Source organism: Hylobates moloch, unplaced genomic scaffold, assembly GCF_009828535.3.
Source record: "Hylobates moloch isolate HMO894 unplaced genomic scaffold, HMol_V3 SCAFFOLD_8, whole genome shotgun sequence".
Classification (NCBI taxonomy): Eukaryota; Metazoa; Chordata; class Mammalia; order Primates; family Hylobatidae; genus Hylobates; species Hylobates moloch.
In genome coordinates, this window is record NW_026652283.1 from 5,574,442 (window position 1) to 5,595,773 (window position 21,332).

A 21,332-nucleotide genomic window follows, 5' to 3' on the forward strand; every position below is an offset into this window, starting at 1 on the left:
CCTCTAGCTTCAGGTACTGCGGTCTAGCCCATGCTGGCAACCCAGAATGAACTGCTACCACTTCATTGATCTAACTCAAATATGAATCACAGGGTTTTCCCTGAGCTTTCCCTGACACAGCCGAGACCATCTGGGTCTTGCAAAAGGGCTGTACCAAACTCGAAGGTAAAGCGCAAGGAAATAAACCCAGCAACTACAGGAAAGCTGAAGAATCACACTTACCAAGCCCAAGCTGGCTATCTCCTGTGGCTTCCAGACTCTGGTCTATCCACAAACGTCAGAGAGAGCCACCCCACAGCCCAGACAGGCTGCTGCAATTGCAGCCGTCTTCCCTGATTCCTCCTCCAAGTTTTTGGTCTGTCTCAATGCGGAAGCACCATCTTGCAACCCACTTGCTGGAAGTTCCAACTTCTAGCATGGGTGGTCAATGGCCTCACTATAGACAAGACCCTGCCCCTCTACACAGGACTGTGGCTTCCCCTTTACCAGTCTCTCATTATTTCCATAGCAGAATATAATACCCACAGTAGTCACATAACAGCATCTACATGCACGCAGTCACAGGCAAGGGGTCCCTCAAGGAAATTACCATGAACAAGATGGAGGCAAAGTTCATCAGGTAACCTGGGAAACGATCCTTCCAGGTCAGTTTATCTTCATCATCCTGGGGAGAAACGGGAGAGTAGAAACAATCAGGAGGCACAAATAACAGATATTAATTTGCTCTCAATTTGCATATATTTGCATATGATTGATCATTATCACTCTATACAGATATATTTCTAGTCACTGATGCCTTACTCTCCATATCAACAACAGCCCTCCTAATTTTGTAATTTCTAGATAAGTTGGCATAGGCTGGAAAAACTACAGTGAAAAAACAAAATTTGATTTCAGCCTCACACTGGGCTGAATTTCTAGTTCAACCACTTATCAGCTGTGTGATCCTAGATATGTCTCTTATGAACATTTCTGACCTTTTATTTTTTCATCTGTAAATTGGGCACAGTAGTGACACCTGCCCTGCCTACTACACAGGACAGTTTTCTTTGTTTTGTTTGAGTGAGAACCATGTGAATATAGTAAAGCAATGGACAAATGACAGCTACAACCCAACCACAGGGCAGCATCCTATAAATAGATCAGCTGCTAAATAAAACATCAACCACTGATCTCAGAGCCTAATAATTGTGCAAATTACCCACAATTTTGTTCCTCAAAGAGGCTACATGTAGCATTATGTGCTCCCCCTCGTCACAAATCCAAACATTTTGAGGCACAGGTTAAGCTGATCCATTCAATCAACTTGGCTGAGAATCCTACCTTTTTCCCCTTGGACTGGGTCCAGTTCAACCAGGTCATTATCCTGGGACAATCGTATCACTAACCAGAGTCATCCTTCAGCATGCTCTGCGGACCCTCATTTGGTGGGGGACAGGGGAGGGGCTGCCAACAGCTATGAATGGTAAACAGCTCTGCTAATTAAACAGCTCTGCTGTATAAATTTAGTTCAGGCACTTGATTTCTCTGAGCTGCAGTTCTATAAAATTAGAATTGATACAGCTGTCCTGCCTACCACACAAGGTAGCTGGGAAGACCATCTGAAGCCGTGTTTGGGAAGGTGCCGAGAGTATGGCAGAGCACTCCCTGCCAGTAAGGCAGGAATCCAGGAGTACTTCTGCAAGGTGTCTGAATGGGGCTCAGCGGCAAGCACTCCAGGGCTCCCACTCTCTCTCCTCTCCCCTCCTCACCACTGATAGTCTAAGCACACCTGATTTGGTGCTAGCAACAGTGCCATCTAGCCCTTGAAAGCTTGTACTGTAAGCGGAGGATGTCCTTATACTAAAAGATTTCTTTCTAAAAATCCCTCTAGGGCCCACTGCGTTGATCTTGGTGCCAGGCACAGTGGGAGACAGAAGAAAATTGACACCATCACTACTCCTGGGGGGTTCACGGGCTAAGGAAACAGAGATGACACCCACACACCGAAAGGTTTAAGAATCCCTGGTCAGTTTGGGAGTGAGGCTTATCTGGGGAGCGAGCCTGAAGGGATCTGAGAGAGGAAAATTCTCAGTGCATGCGTGGAACTGAGCAATGGGTCGAGTTGGCTTAATAAATTGTGGTAGAAATGAGTGTTACAGCTGAATTCACTTAGTAATTAGCACTTGCATTTACAGATTATGTAAACAAGCAATAGATTCAGGTTTACACAGACTTAGTGATAGAATCCGGTTGCTAGACTCTTAGCCCAACAGGCTTTCCATCACACAATGAGAAAAAGGTAACTACATCTTGTGGCCATTCTGAAGAAATAGGAACATACGAACCTATTTCTGATGAGATTGGAACAAGACTCATTCATATTCTTCTAAATTAGGGCAAACATCAAGAGGGAGTAGAGCTTCTTTCATTTTCCTTCAGTATCAATTCTTCGTTTCACTCACACACTAACGTTTTCCTTAAGGGTAATTTTTTGGGGGTGGGGATGGAGTCTCACTCTATTGCCCAGGCTAGAGTGCAGTGGTATGATCTTGGCTCACTGCAACCTCCGCCTCCCAGGTTCAAGTGATTCTCCTGTCTCAGCCTCCCGACTAGCTGGGACTACAGGCACATGCCACCATGCCCCCAGCTAAGTGTGTGTGTGTGTGTGTGTGTGTGTGTGTGTGTGTGTGTATTCTTAGTAAAGACGGGATTTCACCGTGTTAGCCAGGATGGTCTCGATCTCCTGACCTCGTGATCTGATCCACCCGCCTTGGCCTCCCAAAGTGCTGGGATTACAGGCGTGAGCTACTGCACCCAGCCACCTAAGTGTATTTTTAAAAGATTTTTCTTTAAGTTGTTGACAAGGAAAACTGAGGATGGGCCGACGAATGATAACACTCAATAGGGATTCTGAAGAGAAATTTGAGGGGCCAGGGAGGGACTTTTCCTGAGCCATCCCCGGAGTTTTGGTTCAGTCCTACTCAACAAACACAGTCTGAACAGTGCCAATGGGCCAGGCTCTGTGCTAGATACTGAGGACACGCTGAGGAGAAGGTTCAGCTCTGCCCAGGAGGAGCTCAGAGGCCACCAAGGAAACAAGGAAAAGCACTTCTAAGCTAAACCTGATTAGGAAGGTGGCATTACTATTTTGCATAAAAATGACACATAACTAAAAAGCAACCCAATTAAATGTCCTCTCAAAGCAACTTAAAGAAAAAATGCTCATTTTGATATAACATTCTAGTGTATGTTGAAAAATCACCCCTTCTCATGTTTACATTGGTGATCTCTTTTTTCTGGAAGTCACAGCTCCCAACACACACACAGCGCTCATGCATTCAGACACTCTCCCAACATAAGAAGCCAAGAGAAACACAAAGATTGCACCGCTGTCTTCCAAGCTCCCAAAGTCACTAGTAAAGACGACAGTGAGTAAAGTAGTCTTTACTTATAATAATCTGGCTCTAATAATAGAAGCCAATTAAAACTCTCCATTCACGGATACATTAACAATATGAAGACTTGCAGCAAAATATCCTTAACTTAAACACACTCTGCTTAAAAATCCTATAGCCAGCATATAAGACAGTACAAGCAGAAGTAGGCTTGGAACCAGGACATCCAAGTTCTGAACTCTTTGCTCTGGTACTTCTTAGGTGAGTGACCTTGGGAAATTCCCAGATCATCAGCTTCGTTATCTGTAAAATAATTTATGTGCCCTATCTGTAAAATACAGTTATATCTATCACATCAAATTACCATGCATTTAAAATTACCCAACCTATGAAGCAGGTCAAGAGAGTGCAGGCACACAGAGGTATATGAGAATTCTTAGCACCCCTCTCTCCTTTTAAAATGGAAATAACACTTGTCCCACCTAAGTGTCCCAGGTATTGTGTGGATCACATGAGTGCATGCATATGAGAGAGCTTTGTAAACTGGAAGGCTCATAAAAGTAAGGTCTAACCAGCTTCATGATTATATCAAAAGCAGGTGACTATAAAGCACTTGGCTAATGCAATCATTGTTAAGACAGGAGCCTAGCTGTCCTCTGTGCTAGATTCTTTGTCTCAGCTCTTTGTGTCTATGTCCCTTGATGATGGCTCCCATTTTGAGCCTCCAGACAGCAAGTAGCACAGTAATAAAACCACATAAGTGCCCTTTTGGCAAGCTAAACATTTGGAAATGAAATCACTGAAAAGGCAATAGGTGAGAGTGCTATTTAAACAAATCCCTTGGAGAATAATTTTGTAAAGTGGCAATCATCCTTGAGTTGTTTTCTTCTTTTCTTTTTTTTTTTTTTTTCTTTTTCTTTTTTTAGAGAAAAAGTCTCACTCTGCCATCCAGGCTAGAGTGCAGTTGCACGATCATAGCTCACTGCAACCTCGAACTCCTGGGCTCAAGTGATCCTCCTGCCTCAGCCTCTAGATTAGCTGAAATTATAGGCATAGGGCACCACAGCTGGCTTCATTTTTCATTAAGATATAATTTACACACAGTAAATTTCACCTTCATTAGTGTTTAGTTCTGTAAGTTTTGATAAATATATAGTCATATAACCACAACCACAATCAAGACATAGAACAATACCATCACTTCATCACTTCCCATTATTCTCCCATGTCCCTTTGTAGTCTATCAGCTCCCCCAATCCCCAGAACCTGACAAGATCTGTTTTATGCCCCTCTGGTTTTATCTTTTCCAAAATGTCATATAAGTGGATTCATAGAGTATGCAGGCTGTTGAGTCTGGCTTCTTTGACTTAGCACAGTGCATTTGAAATTCATGTTGTCCATGTGGTTGCATGTCTTGGTAGTTTTTTCCTTTTTATTGCTGAATAATATTCCACTGTGTGGACGTACCACAGTTCATTTATCCTTTCACTATTTGGGAGATGTTTGAATTGTTTCTAGTTTTTGGCAATTATGAATAAAGCCATTGTAAAAGTGGCTGTGCACTGTTTTTGGTGTGAACATAGGTTTTCATTTCCCTTGGATAATTACCAAGAAATGGAATTACCAAGTCATAGGGTAAGTGTATGTTTGACTTTATAAGAAACTGCCAGACAACTTCCCAAAGTGGGTGTACCATTTTGAATTTCCATTAATAAGATATGGTATTTCCTTCCTCTATTTTCTTTCTTTTATTAAATAAATTGTTAATTTAGAATAGTTTTAGATTTATAGAAAAGCTTCAAAGGAGTTCCCATATACCCTGCACCCAGTTTCCACTATTATGTTAAGTACATTTTTCACAACCAATGAACCGATATTGTACAGTACTATTAAAGTTCATACTTTATCCATATTTTCTTATAAATATAACATAAAATCTGATATTACTTAAATTTAATAATATACCATTTATATTAGTTTTTACCTAATATCCATTTCCTGTTCCAGGGTCCCCTCCAAGAAAACACATGATATTTAGTCGTCATGCCCCCTTAGACTCCTCTAAGCTGTGAACGTTTCTCAGACTTTTCTTGTTGGTGGTGACTTTGTTAGTTTTGAGGTGTACTGGTCAAGTATTTTGCAGAATGTCCCTCAACACGGGCTTGTCTGAAGTTTTTCCCATGATTAGACTGAAGTTATGCATTTGGGGGAGGAAGACCACAGAGGGAAGGGGCCATTTTCATCACATCATATCAAGGGTACAGGCTAGAATATGACTGATCACTGATGATGTCAACCTTGATCTCCTGGTGGAGATAATATCTGTCAGATTTTTCTATTGCAAAGTTTTTTTTTTTTTTCTCCTTTCCATACTTTACTCTTCAGAAGAAAGCCACAAAGTGCCCACACTTAAGGAGTGGGAATTACACTCCACCTCTCTGAAGGGGCAGTATCTACAGAGTCGCCTAGGTTTTTAATCCAGATTTTTATATTTTGAATTTGCTTAAAGAAGGACTGTAAAGAAGAGATACTCAGTCACACCAGTGTGAAACCAGTGCAGGTTACTCCCAACCCTAAAAAGAGAATGAAGACGATAAATGCCAAGTGACCAGGACTGGAGTGGAACTGGGTTTGGGCTTCAAAAGAAGCAGGCTGTGGTCCTCATTCTTTGGGAAGCCCACAAAGGACAGGAAGCCAAATCTTGCCATCCTCACTGGCAGCTTCATTATCATCATCTGCCTCAACCCTCCAGATAATAACAAGAGGGCCAGGAACAGGTCAGACTGGCTTCTATCAAAATGTTCATACATTGACCCTATGTTCTGGCAAATATTTGGGGGGCAGTGGCAAAGAGAAGAGAAATACAATGGATTTGGAAATACAGGACGTGGGCTTCATTCCCTGTCTCCACCTCTTTATAAGCTGAGCAACCTAGGGCATATTGTTCAAATTATCTATGTTCTCAAATCAGCATCTCTAATGGGGTCTAATGGGACAACTGGTAACTTTCCTTACTGAGCACTCAATGAGTATACCACATATGTGACAGTACTTGGAAAATTATAAGTTCTGTATAATTGTGAGCTGTATTACTCTTGTTTCTATACAGGAGGCATACATTGAACATCAAATATGTACCAGGCATCATGCTAGCACCAGGCACTAGGCATACATAGAAGAACAGCTCACACTGTTGGCCCTAGCTAGTAGCAGAAACCGAGAAAGATGAACACAAATTATGACATGATGTGACATACAAAGTGTCATGGAAACATAGAGGAGGGAGTGACTTCCAGCCCAGAGGATTAAGGAGAGACTTCAATGACTAGGAGACATTTCAACTGTGATTAAAGAATGATTAGAGTTTCCCAGGATGAAAAGGGGGATGAGGGTATTCCAGAGAAAGCACCATATGCAAAAGCATGGAGATACCACAACACAGAGTACAACCAAATGGGTCCGTGTAACGAGAGGTTAGTATTATACACAGCAGCAGGGTTTTAGGTAGATAAGGTTAACTCAGATTCCTGACTACCTGGTAATCTACAGTGCATCTTTCAATATGACATGAAGGATCAAAAATCAGAACAGAATGACACTTCTAACTAGCAGATAGCAAGTCATCTGAGAGTAGGCTAGCAGGGGTCATAGAGGACAAATAATCCAGTTCCTTACTGATCAGATCAGTCCTGAGGCACAGGATGAGAGGTGACACACCCATGGCTAGTCAGTGACTTCATTCCAGGCAACACCAGAACAGGGCCTCTGATATTTCTGCTCAGTTGTTGAGAAGGCTGTTGCTAACTGGTTCCTTTATAAGGAATGCTTGCTTCTAGATTTTTAATTCTAAATAATATTCAGGGGCCTTTAAAACATGAATTATGTTTTAATGCCATAGTAGTTGATTTATTCCGATGGTGGAAAATATTGAAAGCAATTGCTTACTTGCATTCAGTTCTGTGTACTGTTTGAGGAATGGAGCTGAGGTGCTGTCTGCCTATCACTTCCAAGCCTTTACTCTTCTGTCTATGAGAGCCTCTCCTTTGGGGTGCACACCATTCAGCCATAAGGACTTGTACTTTGTGATTATCATCTGCATCACTATCTTCCCCAATCCTGCCATCATCACAAGCAACTGAGATCCAGAAACTGACTTGCTCCTCGATGTCCTAATGTCAACCCTACTTCACTTTGGCCAGCAGCTCTTCACCGCAGTCCAAGTAATGTTGATACTTGGAACTCTTCACTTCCTATTCTTCCACTACTCTTAGTCTCTTATTTACAGTCTGGCTTATCACTCCAGTCACACTAAACATCACACACATGCTCCTGTGCCTGAGTTCATCCAACAGAGCCACATAACAGTGCCTCATACTGAATCAGAGCAGCCATCCCACTTCTCAATAAGATAAGGGATTCTGAGTGCCACTGAAAAAATTACACAACTGCATGGATTGATGTCACTATACAGTCACAACTGGCAACATCAGTTGTGCCCCCGTTGCTGCCTGGCCATACTTTTTTCATCCCTCTATACACCCATCAGTTGTGTCCAAATTGCCCCTCTCTCTATGCAAGTCCCCTATTCTTCTATCCCTTTTCTCCCACTCATTACATAACTTCACTTTTTTATTGGGAAAAAAAAAACTCAAGATCATCATGTGAGAATCTCAACTTCTCCTTTTGCCACCTACAATTTTATCTTCGTTTTTTCACATCTGACCTTTCTGTCTCATTTGGAGGGATGTCCCTCCCTCTTGTTGACTGCCAGTCTTTACGCCTTTCCTTTAAATCTCAGCCTCTCCTCAAGGACTTTGTTCTCCTTTATCTTAAAACTGTTTTCAGACTTTTGCAGGTACCTTCAAAATCATCCGCAGGACTTGTTAAAACAGATTTCTGGGCTCCATTCCCAAAGATTCTGATTCAGTGGCTCTGGAATGGGGCCTGAGAATTTGCATTTTTAATAAGTTTTCAGGTACAGTGAGTGCTGCTGCTGCTGTGCTGCTGCTAGTCAGGGAACTGTATTCACCCTCTTAAACCATTTCCTTCTGTGGGGTATGGCCACCCAGCCTGCAGACACACCAAAAAATAAGAGCCACCACTTTTAAATTGCTTGCAATGTGACTGACAATTGGCTATGTGCCTTAGACATATCCCATTTAATTACTGCAATAACTCGTGAGGTGTGATTATTATTCCCATTCTATAGCCGTAGGACCTGAAGGTTCCAGAAGGTTATGGAACTCATTCACAAGTGAATAAGTGGCAGCTCTGGAATCCAATGTGTGTGAGTCCAGTGCCTTCCTTGTACTCCACAGCCTCTCATGTGGTGCAATGCTCTGTCATCTAAAAAATACATGGACCACGAAGTAGCCAAAATATTGGAAGGAGTCAGAAGAGAGTAGTGTGACTAAAACTCAGGAAGGGACATAGAGGCACAGCTCTTCTTGACAGAGAGATCAAGTAAGTTAAGAACAGCAAGGCATCCATTAGAATTTGCCATTAAGATCATCTGCAACCTTTCTGAGGAAATTTCAAGGGAGTAGTGGGAGTAAAACCAACACTGCAGATGATGAGGAAGTGGATGGAAGGTGAGGGGAGAGCAGCTATAGTTTGCTTTCTTAAGAAGCTGGAGGGAACACAGGGTTGCAGTGAGTTTAATAACAGCACTTCCCCATACTCTTTTCCTAGCTAAAAGTGACCACCCACCTGTTGAGGACCCTCAAATTCTTATCACCAGCCCAGATCTCTCTGTTAAACTCCAAACTCATTTGTCCAACTGCCTGGTGAGCATCTTCAGTGGAATGTCCTAAGCTCAAATGTCCCAAAAAGAATGGATCATCTTGTTCCTTAAACCTTCTTTTTTATCCTAACTCAACCACGTGAACTGAACCATGACCCTTTGAGCGGGCAACACCTGAAACAAAGGCATTCCCTTGGGTTATTTCCTCCCACACTCACATTTGATCAGCCCCAGGTGTCGTGGGGTCCACTTCTTAAACCTTCTCCTGATCTTCCCCTCCTGTCCATTCGTACTTCTGATGGCTTACTTCAGGCCCTGCACAGCTGACTCATTCCCCATCCACTGTACCTATTGATTTTCTTGTCTTTCCTCTTCATGAACTGTCAGTTCCAGGAGAGCACAGGCCATATAGCTGGTGTCTAAGCATAGTGTCAGATACATAGTGCAAGCTCTTTAATTGTTTGTTCAACCAGTGTGTCTCCTATCAGGTGCTATCAGGACCTCAACCCTGAAAACAATCTTGGTAACATTTAACCAGCCTCACTTAGATCCCTCTCTATGTAAGGAGGCATGCAGGGCATTGCCTAGACACTGTTAAAATTCACTGAGGCCAGTGGCAGGTAGAAATAAAATGGACAATTTCTCATCCCTGTCTTCATGGACACTCTGTCTGCCTTGATTTCCCAGGACAGGGGATACAGACATTGCAGCAGGCAGAGGTCTTCTACGGATTGGGAGGTGACTGAAGCCAAATGCCTGTGGCCAGAGACACCACAGGGAACTGTGGATGGAGAGAGTTGGCAGGGTCGGGACAGGGTTTCTGAGGGAAGTCACTTGGGGGAGCCTGTTTCCAAGAATGACTTCAGTAAACCAGGGCAGGTTAAATTGCATGACAGATAGGAGCTGGTCCCAGACAAAAGGATTCATGGCAGAGTGGGATTTAGAGATTGACTTGATTGAGGGTGGGGGTGGCAGTGGAAGGCTAAAGCCCAGGTTCAACTATGTCTGAGAAAGAGTCAAATAGCAGTAGTTCGTTCCAAAGTCCTCATCAAGAACACAAGCTCCTAAAGTTGATCAAGCACCACTTATGAGATTCCTGTGCTGGGTGCCTCCATGACACATTATGATTTGATATGGCTGGCTTGAGGAGACATGAATATGTGGAGCGCTTAGAGGAGGGAAGGCTGACAAACAGCGAAACTCCAGAAAGAGAGGAGAAATGTGAAGAAGTGCAATATACTTTTCCATTTTTTTTGTTATGCTTTTTTGAAATAGGGTCTTGCTCTGTCACCCAGCTTGGAGTGCAGTATACTTTTCCATTTGAGGGCCCCTGGGACATTGTCAGAGATGAGAATCAAGGAAAACCCAGGTGCTCCTGGGCTCAGGGAGGAGGTGCAAGTGGCCATCTGGTCTCACATGGCTGAAGGTCTCTGGTTAATGAGCTTTACGCATTTTTATGAGCCAGCCCACTGTGTGCATCAGTTGCCCTGGGTGTGGGGGATTCCCCAGTGCAATTTCGGGTAGAGATTAATAATTCTGGCAGCCAATGCCATAAATTTAGCCTCTCACAGAATGGCACATGTTTAAGGGCAGAGAGGGGACTCTGGCTGCTTTCACAAAATAAATGCAAGCCGTAAACTGAGAGGAGTTATGCTGTGCTCTCCTGGCTTGTGACTTCAGGCCACCTTAGCCCTCCACACATATGTTGACTGAAACAAAGGAGAAAGAGATAGTGAGGTTCAGGGCCAGCAATCTGTGAAATGGGACCAAAAGTTATATTTGAGAAAAAATATTATTTGCTCATTTGTCTTTCTCTCCCTCTCCTCATCCCCCTTTTCTTCTTCCTTGCTGGAGCTGGGCATCCCACCATGTCCTGGGAATACTGCAGTATGGTCTAGCCTGGAGGTGGCTGCCTGGGTTCAATTCCCAGCTTGCAAACTTATTGAACGTGTGACTTCAGGCATGTTACCAACTTCTCTATACCTCCACTTCCTCACCCATAACAAAGAGATTGAAAATAGTGCCAACAGTACGAGATTGCTGCTGTGGAGATGAAATGAGGTAATGCATGGAATATGCATAGAACTGTGCCTGGCACATAGTTAGAACCCAATACTTGTTGCCTATCATCATCATCATCAACAACATCATCATCGTCATTGTTATCATCATCATAATCATACCATCAAAATTAACATAATTATCAAGATCATCAACATCATCATATTATCATCACTATCATCAACATCATATCACTGTATCAAAATCAATAATCATCAACATCAATATTATCATTGTCATCAATATCATCATCATCATCATCATTAAAATCATCATCAGCATCAGCATCATCATTGCTTTATCCACCAGGGACCCTGTGGCCCTAACTGATAAGGAAACTCAGTTAATTATGGGCAATGTTTTCTACAGCACAAACCCAGGGGCTGCTCTTCTTATTCCAAAGTCTCACAACTGCCTTGTGTGAACTCATTCCACCACCTGGTCCCACTGTCCCCAGACCCAAGCTGCTTGATGCTCTCTCTGCTGGGCGAGCTTTCAAGGCCTCTCACAAACAGCACCTACTATAGCAGCAGAGGTCCCCCCACCAACTTCATCATTTTCTTTCTCAATTTAGGTCTCCCTCTTAAAATACTTCTTCCTCCAGGAAGCCTTCATGGCCTGACCAGAGGAGTGAGGCCAGTATTCGAATGCATATCTCTCCTTTCACTGAGCGTTAGTCTCCCATAGCTCCTGTCACCATAATGTCAGCCTGCAAAACGGTCTTGGTCCCCACAGCCCAAGCACACCCAGCCTCTCTGAAGCTGAGCCTCCAGGTCCCACCCCTCAGCCCCGTGGACTCACCTATGACTGACCCTCGAAGCCTTCCAGCAGTAGAGAAAGACTTCAGGGACAGGGCCTCAGTCTAGGAGGGGAATCTTGGCAAAAGGGCATGAGGCAGTCATGTGGCACAGCACCTAAGTCTGCAGGCATGCCTAAAGCCCAGGACAGAACGCAGTGTAATTTGTGGCTAAAATGGAAAACATTCTTTATTCCTCCCACTGCTTGGTTTTCCTAGCAGACATAGAAAAACACTCTGGCTCCCTCTCTCCCCTCCTGGGGTCCAGCTCACTTACTCTGCTCTTTCTGGCTCCCCAGAGAGCTTGCAGCTCCACTTTCTTTTTCTCAGCTCGCTGCCTTGTTCTCCCTGGGTTCCAGAACTGGGCTGAGCTTCTCTGTGGCCATTCCCTAAATCCCAGCTGTTCTGCTGTGTGCCCTGCCTGGATTGGGATTGGAGACGCCTCTCCCCGGTCACTCTCAAGGGAGGCCCTTTTATTTTGTGATAGTGGTACAATGAGTCTTTGATGGGTTGCTGCTAATGAGGTGGGAAGGCCTGGGGCAAGCAAGTCGTCATCCCTCTCTGAGCCCTCTTGTCTGCAAATGGAGAGGCCAGCCTAAAGCTATCAGCAACCTCCATGAGTACTGCAGAAGGTCCCTGACTTAATGATAGTTCGATTTACAATTTTTCAACTTTACAACAGGTTTATCAGGCCATTAAATGCATTTTCTACTTATAATATTTCTGACTTATGACAGGTTTATCCATCATAACCCCACTGTAAGTCAAGGAGCATCTTGACATATGAATCCTTGATATACAGCCTTTTCTATACCATCATACGAACATCTTAAGCCAAATGACTATGAACTTTGAATACATCTAAACCCTGTGCTGTGGCCTCCAGTGCTTACCATGATCTGGGCTTTGACTCCTCTCCAACTTCATCTCTTGCCATGCAATCTTTTTTGTACTCCATCTCAGCCACACTGGCTTCCTTCCTGTTCTTAGAACATGCCAAGCTGGCTTCCATAGCAAAACCTTAGCATGACTCCTCTCCTCTCTCTCCACCCAGCTCCTCCCTCAGCTCAGCCTTCAATTCTCGATTCCAGCATCACTCCCACAATGAGAACTTTCCCACGCGCCTTGTCCATCCCTGGTCCTTGTTATTCTCTACCACAGCACTTATTGCTATCCAAAGTGACCTTGTTTATTTATTCATCTCCTAACTGGCTTTTTAAGGAAAACATCAGCTCCATAAAAGCAGGGAACTCCAAGTCTCATTCAACATGGATCCAGCACTCGGGTCACACTGATCACAGAATTCATTTGCATGGGTGACTCAGAGAGTGGGTATGAGTTTGGAAACAATAGCCGGACTCATTTTGGTGGTGCTCCATGCTCATAATACTGGGAATGAGTATTCAGTCGCTGGGTTGGTCAAATCTAGTTGTGCATAGGAAGAACCCCACAAAGCAATTTTGTGCCACTGCCTCAGGTGACACACCAATGCCAATCTCATAGATCTGAGGAAAACCGAAGGAAAAAATGCAAAAGGTTCATAGCAACCTCTCAATAGTTTGCGAAAAACCGTCAATTGCGTGGCCCACAGACTTGAAGAGCAGCTTTTCTCATATGCATTGCAGCAAGGAGTGTTACGTGACACCCAGCTATGATCTGATCTACCCTCCTGCCTCTAGCGAGCAGGCCATGAGCCTCCTGTGCTGATCACAAAGACCTCTACGACGGCCATCCTGCAGCCACACTTAGCTCCTCCGCCTAGTGCTTCCTGTCCCTTTGGGTCACATAGAATTTCTTAGTCTGAGCTCCAGGCCCGCAGCTTAATTTGGGTCCTTTTCTTTATGTTCTAGCCCACAGACTGGAGAACGGATCCTTAGAGCATTCGTTTAAAGTTCTTGATGAAATCTCCTCTTATTCTTATTTTCTTCAGGCTCAATACTCCTAGTTCCTACCATTAGTTTTCCTACTAAATAAACGTGGAAGGGAATCAGAATCCTTTGTTCCTGTCTGTATCAACTCCCTTCTGTGCCTTGATGGAGCTCTAAGGGGTGCCCACAGCTTACTGTGCTGGGGGTGGGTGGGGACTTGAAACACAGGCCTTCAGCCCAGGAGGATGGGAAGAGGAGAGCTGGGGCTTGGCACTCAGTGAGGCTCAGGCCATGGGGAAGACAGGCCACCACTATGACAGGCAGAGGCTGGGATGGGACATGAGGGCGATGCCACTGGGTCCCACATCAGCTAATCCGTAGAATCCCATGGGGGGCTTTTAAAAATACCCTGATTCCCGGCCCTTCCCTAGATCTGCCAACTCAGAACCTGGGGGAGGGCCAGGAATCTGTTTTTGAGAATGCTTCACGGGCGATGCTGGGAAACGTTGTTCCTTAACTACTCCTCCCTCGCTGTTTTTGCTCCAGGGCCTGTACTCCTGTGGCTTGTTCCTCTGTGAACAGATTCTCTGAGAGGAGCTCACGGGTGGAAACAAGCTTGGAGACGATTCCCTCATGCATGGTGTCAACACAGAATCCGCCATGTCAGCTGTCAGGCAGCCCCGCCAACTTGCCAACTGGCTCCCGTGGCGCCCCTCCCTTCTCCCCCACCCTCAAGCTGATTACAGGGCTAGGGCAGATGCAGATTACACTCAGTCCAGGGATGAGCTTCAGACCCACTGCACTCTCACAGTTGTTCAGGGAGTAAGAAGGGCAGGAACTGAAGGTGGGCGTGCCGCCAGGCCTGCAGCCAAAGCTTGCTTTGATTTTCAAAGCATCTGCTTGACACACCGGAGAAGACCTAGACCTACGGAGTTACCTTGCATGTTGTGAATTTGTTGGGTTTTAAAATTCCTCAGTACACACAAAGCACTTTAACAAGTCCCTTAGGTCCTACGCCTCAAGAGATGGTTGGTGTCCTCCACTCAAAGCAGAGGTGCCAGGCTTCTTAGTGTGAAAAAAAAAAATGACATTTTGAAATGTGTTGGTAATTTTTATTTAAAGATTGTGCCCTTTGAAATTATTTTCACATGCACAGTAACGAGTCTTGCCAACACGCATGTGTTCTGGTCAGAGAAGTGAAGAAACATTGTTCACTGTTTTCTTAGCAACATCAATCAGTTCCAGCCTCCACCTGTGGGCAGTCATCGCTTTTACGCCAGGATGCAGACAACATACATCTAAAATAGTGTTTGTTTTTTAACTAGGACGGCAGAAGAAACCATTTTCAGGAACTTGCAACAATAATAAACTGGCCAAAAAAACACGCTGCAATTGGCCCTCATCATGGTATTTGATAACACTGAACTCCCCTAGCATGCAATGTTTGTTGGTTTGGTTTCAAATTTTGTTAACTAATAGAGAATGGTGGCTAGTTCTTCTTCTTTATTAAAATCAAGGGGCCAGAATAAATGGGATGGGACCTCAAAAAAGGCAAGTTGGGTAGGACATGGGGAAGCACTTCCTAGACCTTCTCCAAACCGGGGAACACCCCGAGGGATGAGTTCTCCATTATGTTTCAGGGGAACAGAATCATTTCCAAAGCTGGGCCCTGGCACTTCCTGCAGACACACTCAGAGCCACTATAACACATACTGCTCAGTAACCAGTTCTGAAATGAGTAAGTGAAATGACCCGTAAGAAGGATTCCTCCTTCCTGCGTGGCCTGCAGGTGAGGAGAGACCATGCCCCACACATGCCTGCCTCTTCTCTGGGCCCAGTGCTCTCCGTGTCCAGGAGTCTGCCCTGTCCTGCTAGGCTGACAGAGCCACAGCTCAGTGGCAGAAGTAAGTCTGCGTCCTTGGCATGAGGGGCTTCAGCTGGGCATGGGCCTCAACTCAACAAGCCTTGGTGCAGAGAGGAAAAGCGGAGCCAAACAGAGGAAGAAAAATCCATTAGGCAGAGGAAATGAAGCAGGGAATGGTTACACTGTGGGTGAATGAGCAGGTAGAGTCTCTTTCCTCCTTTCTCACTCTCACCCACAGGGCCCAAGACTAGGCCCTGTGCGCAGGGGTCTACTGAATATAGCAGTATGTGCAGGTCTTAGCATTGGAGAGCAGACTGAATGAACTCCACAAATCCAACTAAGACTCAGCTCCTGCAAATGATCGCCCACCCACCATTCCATGTGGCAAGGAAAGGAAGCACCTGGGACCCGAGCCCAGGTCCCTGAAATGCTGAAATTCTCAGCCTATACCCTGAAATGCTGATGGCAGGAACCTCTGCACTGCTATGGCTCCCAGAACTCATCTCACCCTACTCTAGACACCAGCCCTCTCATCAGCCCCCTCCAACTCCCTGGTGAGTGCTGAGTTCAGAGGAATTTGTTTTGACCCTCAAGAGGGGTTAAGATACACTGATAGGCTGGTCGGGTCAGGCCTCTCAGATGTCACTGGTGCAGTGGCCCTACCTGCCTAGACAATTGAGAAGAATCATTTTACAATGATTTTATAAGCATTCATGGTGTTCCAGGGACTGGGCTGTGACCTTTGTAGTCCCGAATGCTTAGTGTTCTGAGAGAGACAGATGGGTTATGAAACAGTTACAGTGCAGTGGAGTAGTTGTGATGTAGCCATGGCCAGGATATTCTGGAAGCATGGTGGAAGAGCTTCTAACTTTTCTGTCTTTGGAAAATAATTCATGCATGAGTGCTTACATGTACTTATGCACATATGTGCGCATGCATGCATGTGCATACACACAAACTCACACTTGGTGGTTTGGGTATGCCCTAGAACAATGACTCTGTCTAGCTAAGGTAGTCGGCCAAGATTAATCATTCCATCCATCTATCTACCCATCCTTCCATCCATCCACCCACCCATCTACCCATCCATCCAGGCATCCATCATCCTATCCATCTATCTACCCATCCTTCCATCTATCCACCCACCCATCTAACCATCCATCCAGGCATCCATCCATCCATCCATTCATATACCCATCCATCCATCCATCCATCCATCCATCCATCCATCCATCCATCCATGCATCCATCCATCCATCCATCCATCCATCCATCCATGCATCCATCCATCCATCCATCCATCCATCCATCCATCCATCCATCCATTTCTTACATGCTTACTATGTTATAGGCTCTTTTAAGGATTCTTTACATATCTGATTTCATTTATTCCTCTCAATAACTTTATGAGATATGAATTATTAGTCTCATCTTATACATAAGAAAATTAAGACCTAAGAAGTTTGGTTGCTTGACCAGGGTTACACTAGTACACTAGTAAACAGCTGACCCAGGCTTCTCATCCAGATCTGAATAATTCCACTCGTATGTTCTTTTAGTCTCTTCTGAATTCCCCATACTGTGTTCAGAGGAATTTGTTTCAACCCTCAAGTCGGGTTCTGTTCTCCCCCATACTGAAAAACAGAAAACTGGATTTTCCAGGTACTAAGAGATATTCAATACACAGAGCCTCTCTCTCTCTCTTTTAGGGAATTTAATGGGCAAATTCACAGTAAAGGCTCGGAGAAGTCCGATACTATTTTCAGTTTAATCCAGCATTCACTGATTATGATCATCATTATTTGATCACGAAACTTTTTGGTGGCAAAATACCCAATTCCATGATAGTTGGAAGAGCTGCTTTACCCCCTCATCTGACCTAAGACCAGAACAAGGACTTCTGTCCCTAAGCAAGGTCTTTTTTTTTTCTTCAGGCAGCAAATAATGATTTGACCTTAAGCCAACCAATAACCCAACCCCTTGCATCTCTGTGACATTCTTCTTCCACATGCCCTTCAGCTCCATTTCTTCCCTGAACTGCAGGATGTCTCTGCAAAGCGCAGAGGGTGCAGCGGCTACTGGACCTCCAAGAAGTGATGGATTTGGTCTCCAAGTTGACCCCGTAAGAGATGGCTGCTGCCCTCTGTGGGTCTCATCACTGCAATCTTCTCATCCTGTCTCCTGGCTCTGAGTCTCAAATGTTTACTGGCCCAGGGCAAGGACCCATTCCCATGGTATTCTAGATTCATGCCATCTATCTCCGACTCCACTGCTGCGTGGCAGGACAATGGCTTTGCGTCTGTGCTTCATCCCGCAGACCCCAGCTTCTGCCTCAGGGAGGAATCCATCTGTACTTATTTCTCTAGATTCTTTTCCTCCCTCTTGTAGTTCTTTCTAAAAATAGAGACAGACTGGCATAACCAACCAGCAATGCGCACTCCTGTGCCCGGAGGGATTTTATTTGTTGCCCCAGAAAGAGAAACTGCTTCTGCCCACCTGGAGCCAGGACCCAGGAGCCAATGGTGACACAGTAGTGCCTTCACCTGAGGGAGCCTCTCCACTCTGCAGCCTGCCCCACATTCCGTTCCCTGGTCCCACCCTGGTCCCGCCACCCCCTACCCCCACCCCCACCCAGGAAGTCAACACATCATCTCTTTGCACTCCAGGCCCTGACTCACTGCATGGTTGGGGAGTGACGGCCAGGGAATCTGCAGCCTCAGCTGATCCAGCCAGGCTTCCTACTCTGCACCACAGGGTACAGAGCCACCCCCCTGTGCCACTGGCTGGGGGTTTTTTTCCAATGAGCTCAAATCATAACAAATGCTTAACACACAGAAGTGGCTGGAGTTGGCCTCCAGAACACGCACAAGGCAACCCTTTACTTAGTGAACAAAATGCACAGCTTAATGTAAGAGCTTGCCCTCTCCTTGGTCTCATCATCATCACCCAACTGCAGGCCCTGGACAAAGCGTAACCAGGGCTCTCTAGAATCCTGGACATGCCAGGTCAGAATTTGTGGATGATGTGTTAGGTTTTGATTGTCTTCTGATACAGAAACAGAATAGTGAAGGTTGAGGCTGGGAAAGAGAAGGGAAACTTACCTCACTGAAAAGAGTAGGCAACCTGGAAAAAGCTACCAGGACAATGAATGCATGATAGAAATGAAGAGAGTCTTTCTCTCCTTCCCACCCATCTTTATTCATCATGCAGTAGAGAAACATTGATGGTAGGGAAGGAGTGAAGACAGAAGGGAAGGAACGAGAGGCTCAACTTCTGCTCTTCCCAAAGGGGGCCACCCTTGTGTCCTCTTCTTTCACCCCTTATTTAGTCTGGGGAGGAAAACATTGGGCAGGTATCCCAGGACTGCCTGAGTCAGAGCTCACCATCACCACTGGTTGACAAGCACTCATGAAATGCACAGCAGACCTGAGCTCTGCCATTATTTACCTGCTGTGTGAAGTTTCATGACCCAGAAGGAAAAAAAAATTGTTTAAGCTCCTCGTTACCACATTTTACCTTGAAAAAATAAAACGGTTTTCAGAACTATGCTCATTACTTGGTCCACCCCTTTTTTCCCCCGGTCTCCAAAAGCTGGCCATTTAGATGCTCTCAGATGAAGACTCTGGTGGCTGTGGAGCAAAGAATTAACCTCAACCAAAGAGCGCCTTTGCAGCAGCTGCCCCCCCCCCCCCCCCCCCCACCCTTCAGCTTCTGGGAAGTGATCTCCATAGAATGCCCTGCCTGATGGGAGTGTCTTTGTTTGCCTTGGGGCTTTCGCCACTGGACAATCTAACGAGATCTATGAAGGGGGTTTTGAGCCACATTGTATCAGGTCTACTCCCAGAAGGGCTGATGACTGAAGGTCAACCATGCAGGTAGAATGTGATCAAGCCTCAGTAAAAACTCTGGATACAACGCTTGCATGAGTGTCCCTGGCTGGCAATACTCTGAACTTACTGTCACATGCTGATGCTGAGAAAGAAAACACTGCCCTGGCTTGATGGAAGGAGGACACCCGGAAGCTCTGCATTTGCTGCTTTCTGGGACCCCACCCTATGCATTTCTTCCCTTGGTTGAAGAAGGGACCTGCATCCCTTCCCTGTAATAAACCATAACCTTAAGTACAACAGACTTCAGTGAGTTCCATGAGTCCTTCTAGCAAATTATCGGGACCCTTGAATTTGCAATTGCTGTCAGAAGTGTAGATCAAGTTCCCAAACTTCACAGTTGGTTAGCTCTTTACAGTTGGCCTAAAATTTCAGTGTTAATACTGATTAATAGATAAGTAGATGGCACCTCTCCTGGTGTGGTCATTCTTAATCTAGTCATCTGGTACATTGACCTAATGAAGACTCCTAGTTCATGAAAAGACTAAACCTAGTAGTCAGCTTCTAGGATTGTATAAGCATGAGTACAAATTGCCATGGTTCCAGGGTCACAACTTTTGGAAGTATTGATAGCTCTTTTTAAAACATGTTTATTTTTATTTCAAGTTCCAGGGTACATGTGGAGGACGTGCAGGTTTGTTACACAGGTAAATATGTGCCATGGTATTTTGCTGCACCTATCAACCCATCACCTAGGTATTAAGCCCAGCATCCATTAGGTATTTTGCCTTATGCTCTCCCTACCTCCTTCTATCTCCCGACAGGCCCCAGTGTGTGTTGTTCCCCTCCCTGTGTCCACGTGTTCTCATTTGTTCAGCTCCGACTTATAAGTGAGAACACGCGGTGTTTGGGTTTTCCGTTCCTTGATTAGTTTGCTGAGGACAATGACTTCCAGCTCCATCCATGTCCCTGCAAACAACATGATCCCATTCCTTTCTATGGCTGCATAGTATTCCATGGTATGTATGTACCGCATTTTCTTTATCCAGTCTATCATTGATGGACATTTGGGTTGATTCCATGTCTTTGCTATTATGAATAGTGCTACAATGAACATACATGTGCATGTATCTTTGTAACAGAATGATTTATATTCCTTTGGGTATATACTCAGTAATGTGATTGCTGGGTCAAATGGTACTTCTGGTTCTAGATCTTTAAGGAATTTCCACACTATCTTCCACAATAGTTTAATTGACATTCCCACCAACAGTGTAAAGTGTTCCTGTTTCTCTGCAACCTCACCAGCATCTGTTGTTTTTTGACTTTTTAATAGTAGCTATTCTGACTGGTGTAAGATAGTATCTCATTGTGGTTTTTGATTTGCATTTCTCTAATGATCAGTGATGTTGAGCTTTTATTCATATGTTTGTTGGCTGCACGAATGTCTTCTTTTGAGAAGTATCCATTCCTGTCCTTTCCCCACTTTTTAATGTTTTTTTTTTTCTTATAAACTTGTTTAAGCTCCTTGTAGATTCTGGATATTAAACCTTTATCAGATGGATAAATTGCAAAAATTTTCTCCCACTCTGTAGGTTGCCTGCTCACTCTGCAATAGTTTCTTATCATGTGCAGAAGCTCTTTGGTTTAATTAGATCTTGTTTGTCAATTTTCGCTTTTGTTGAAACTGCTTTTAGCAATGTTGTCATGAAATCTTTGCCTGTGCCTATGTCCTGAATGGTATTGCCTAGATTTTCTTCTACGGTTTTATAGTTTTGGGTTTCACATTTAACTAT

General features: G+C 44.7%; 1 protein-coding gene across 1 annotated transcript in view; it reads right to left on the minus strand.

Annotated features, from left to right (window-relative positions):
• Window positions 1-21,332, minus strand: part of ANO2 (anoctamin 2) — a 355,270-nt gene that overhangs the window by 81,185 nt on the left and 252,753 nt on the right. The window contains exon 17 of the mRNA XM_058442076.1: window positions 590-664. Within this exon, the coding sequence (XP_058298059.1) occupies window positions 590-664 (75 nt within the window). The remainder of the gene's footprint in view (window positions 1-589; window positions 665-21,332) is intronic.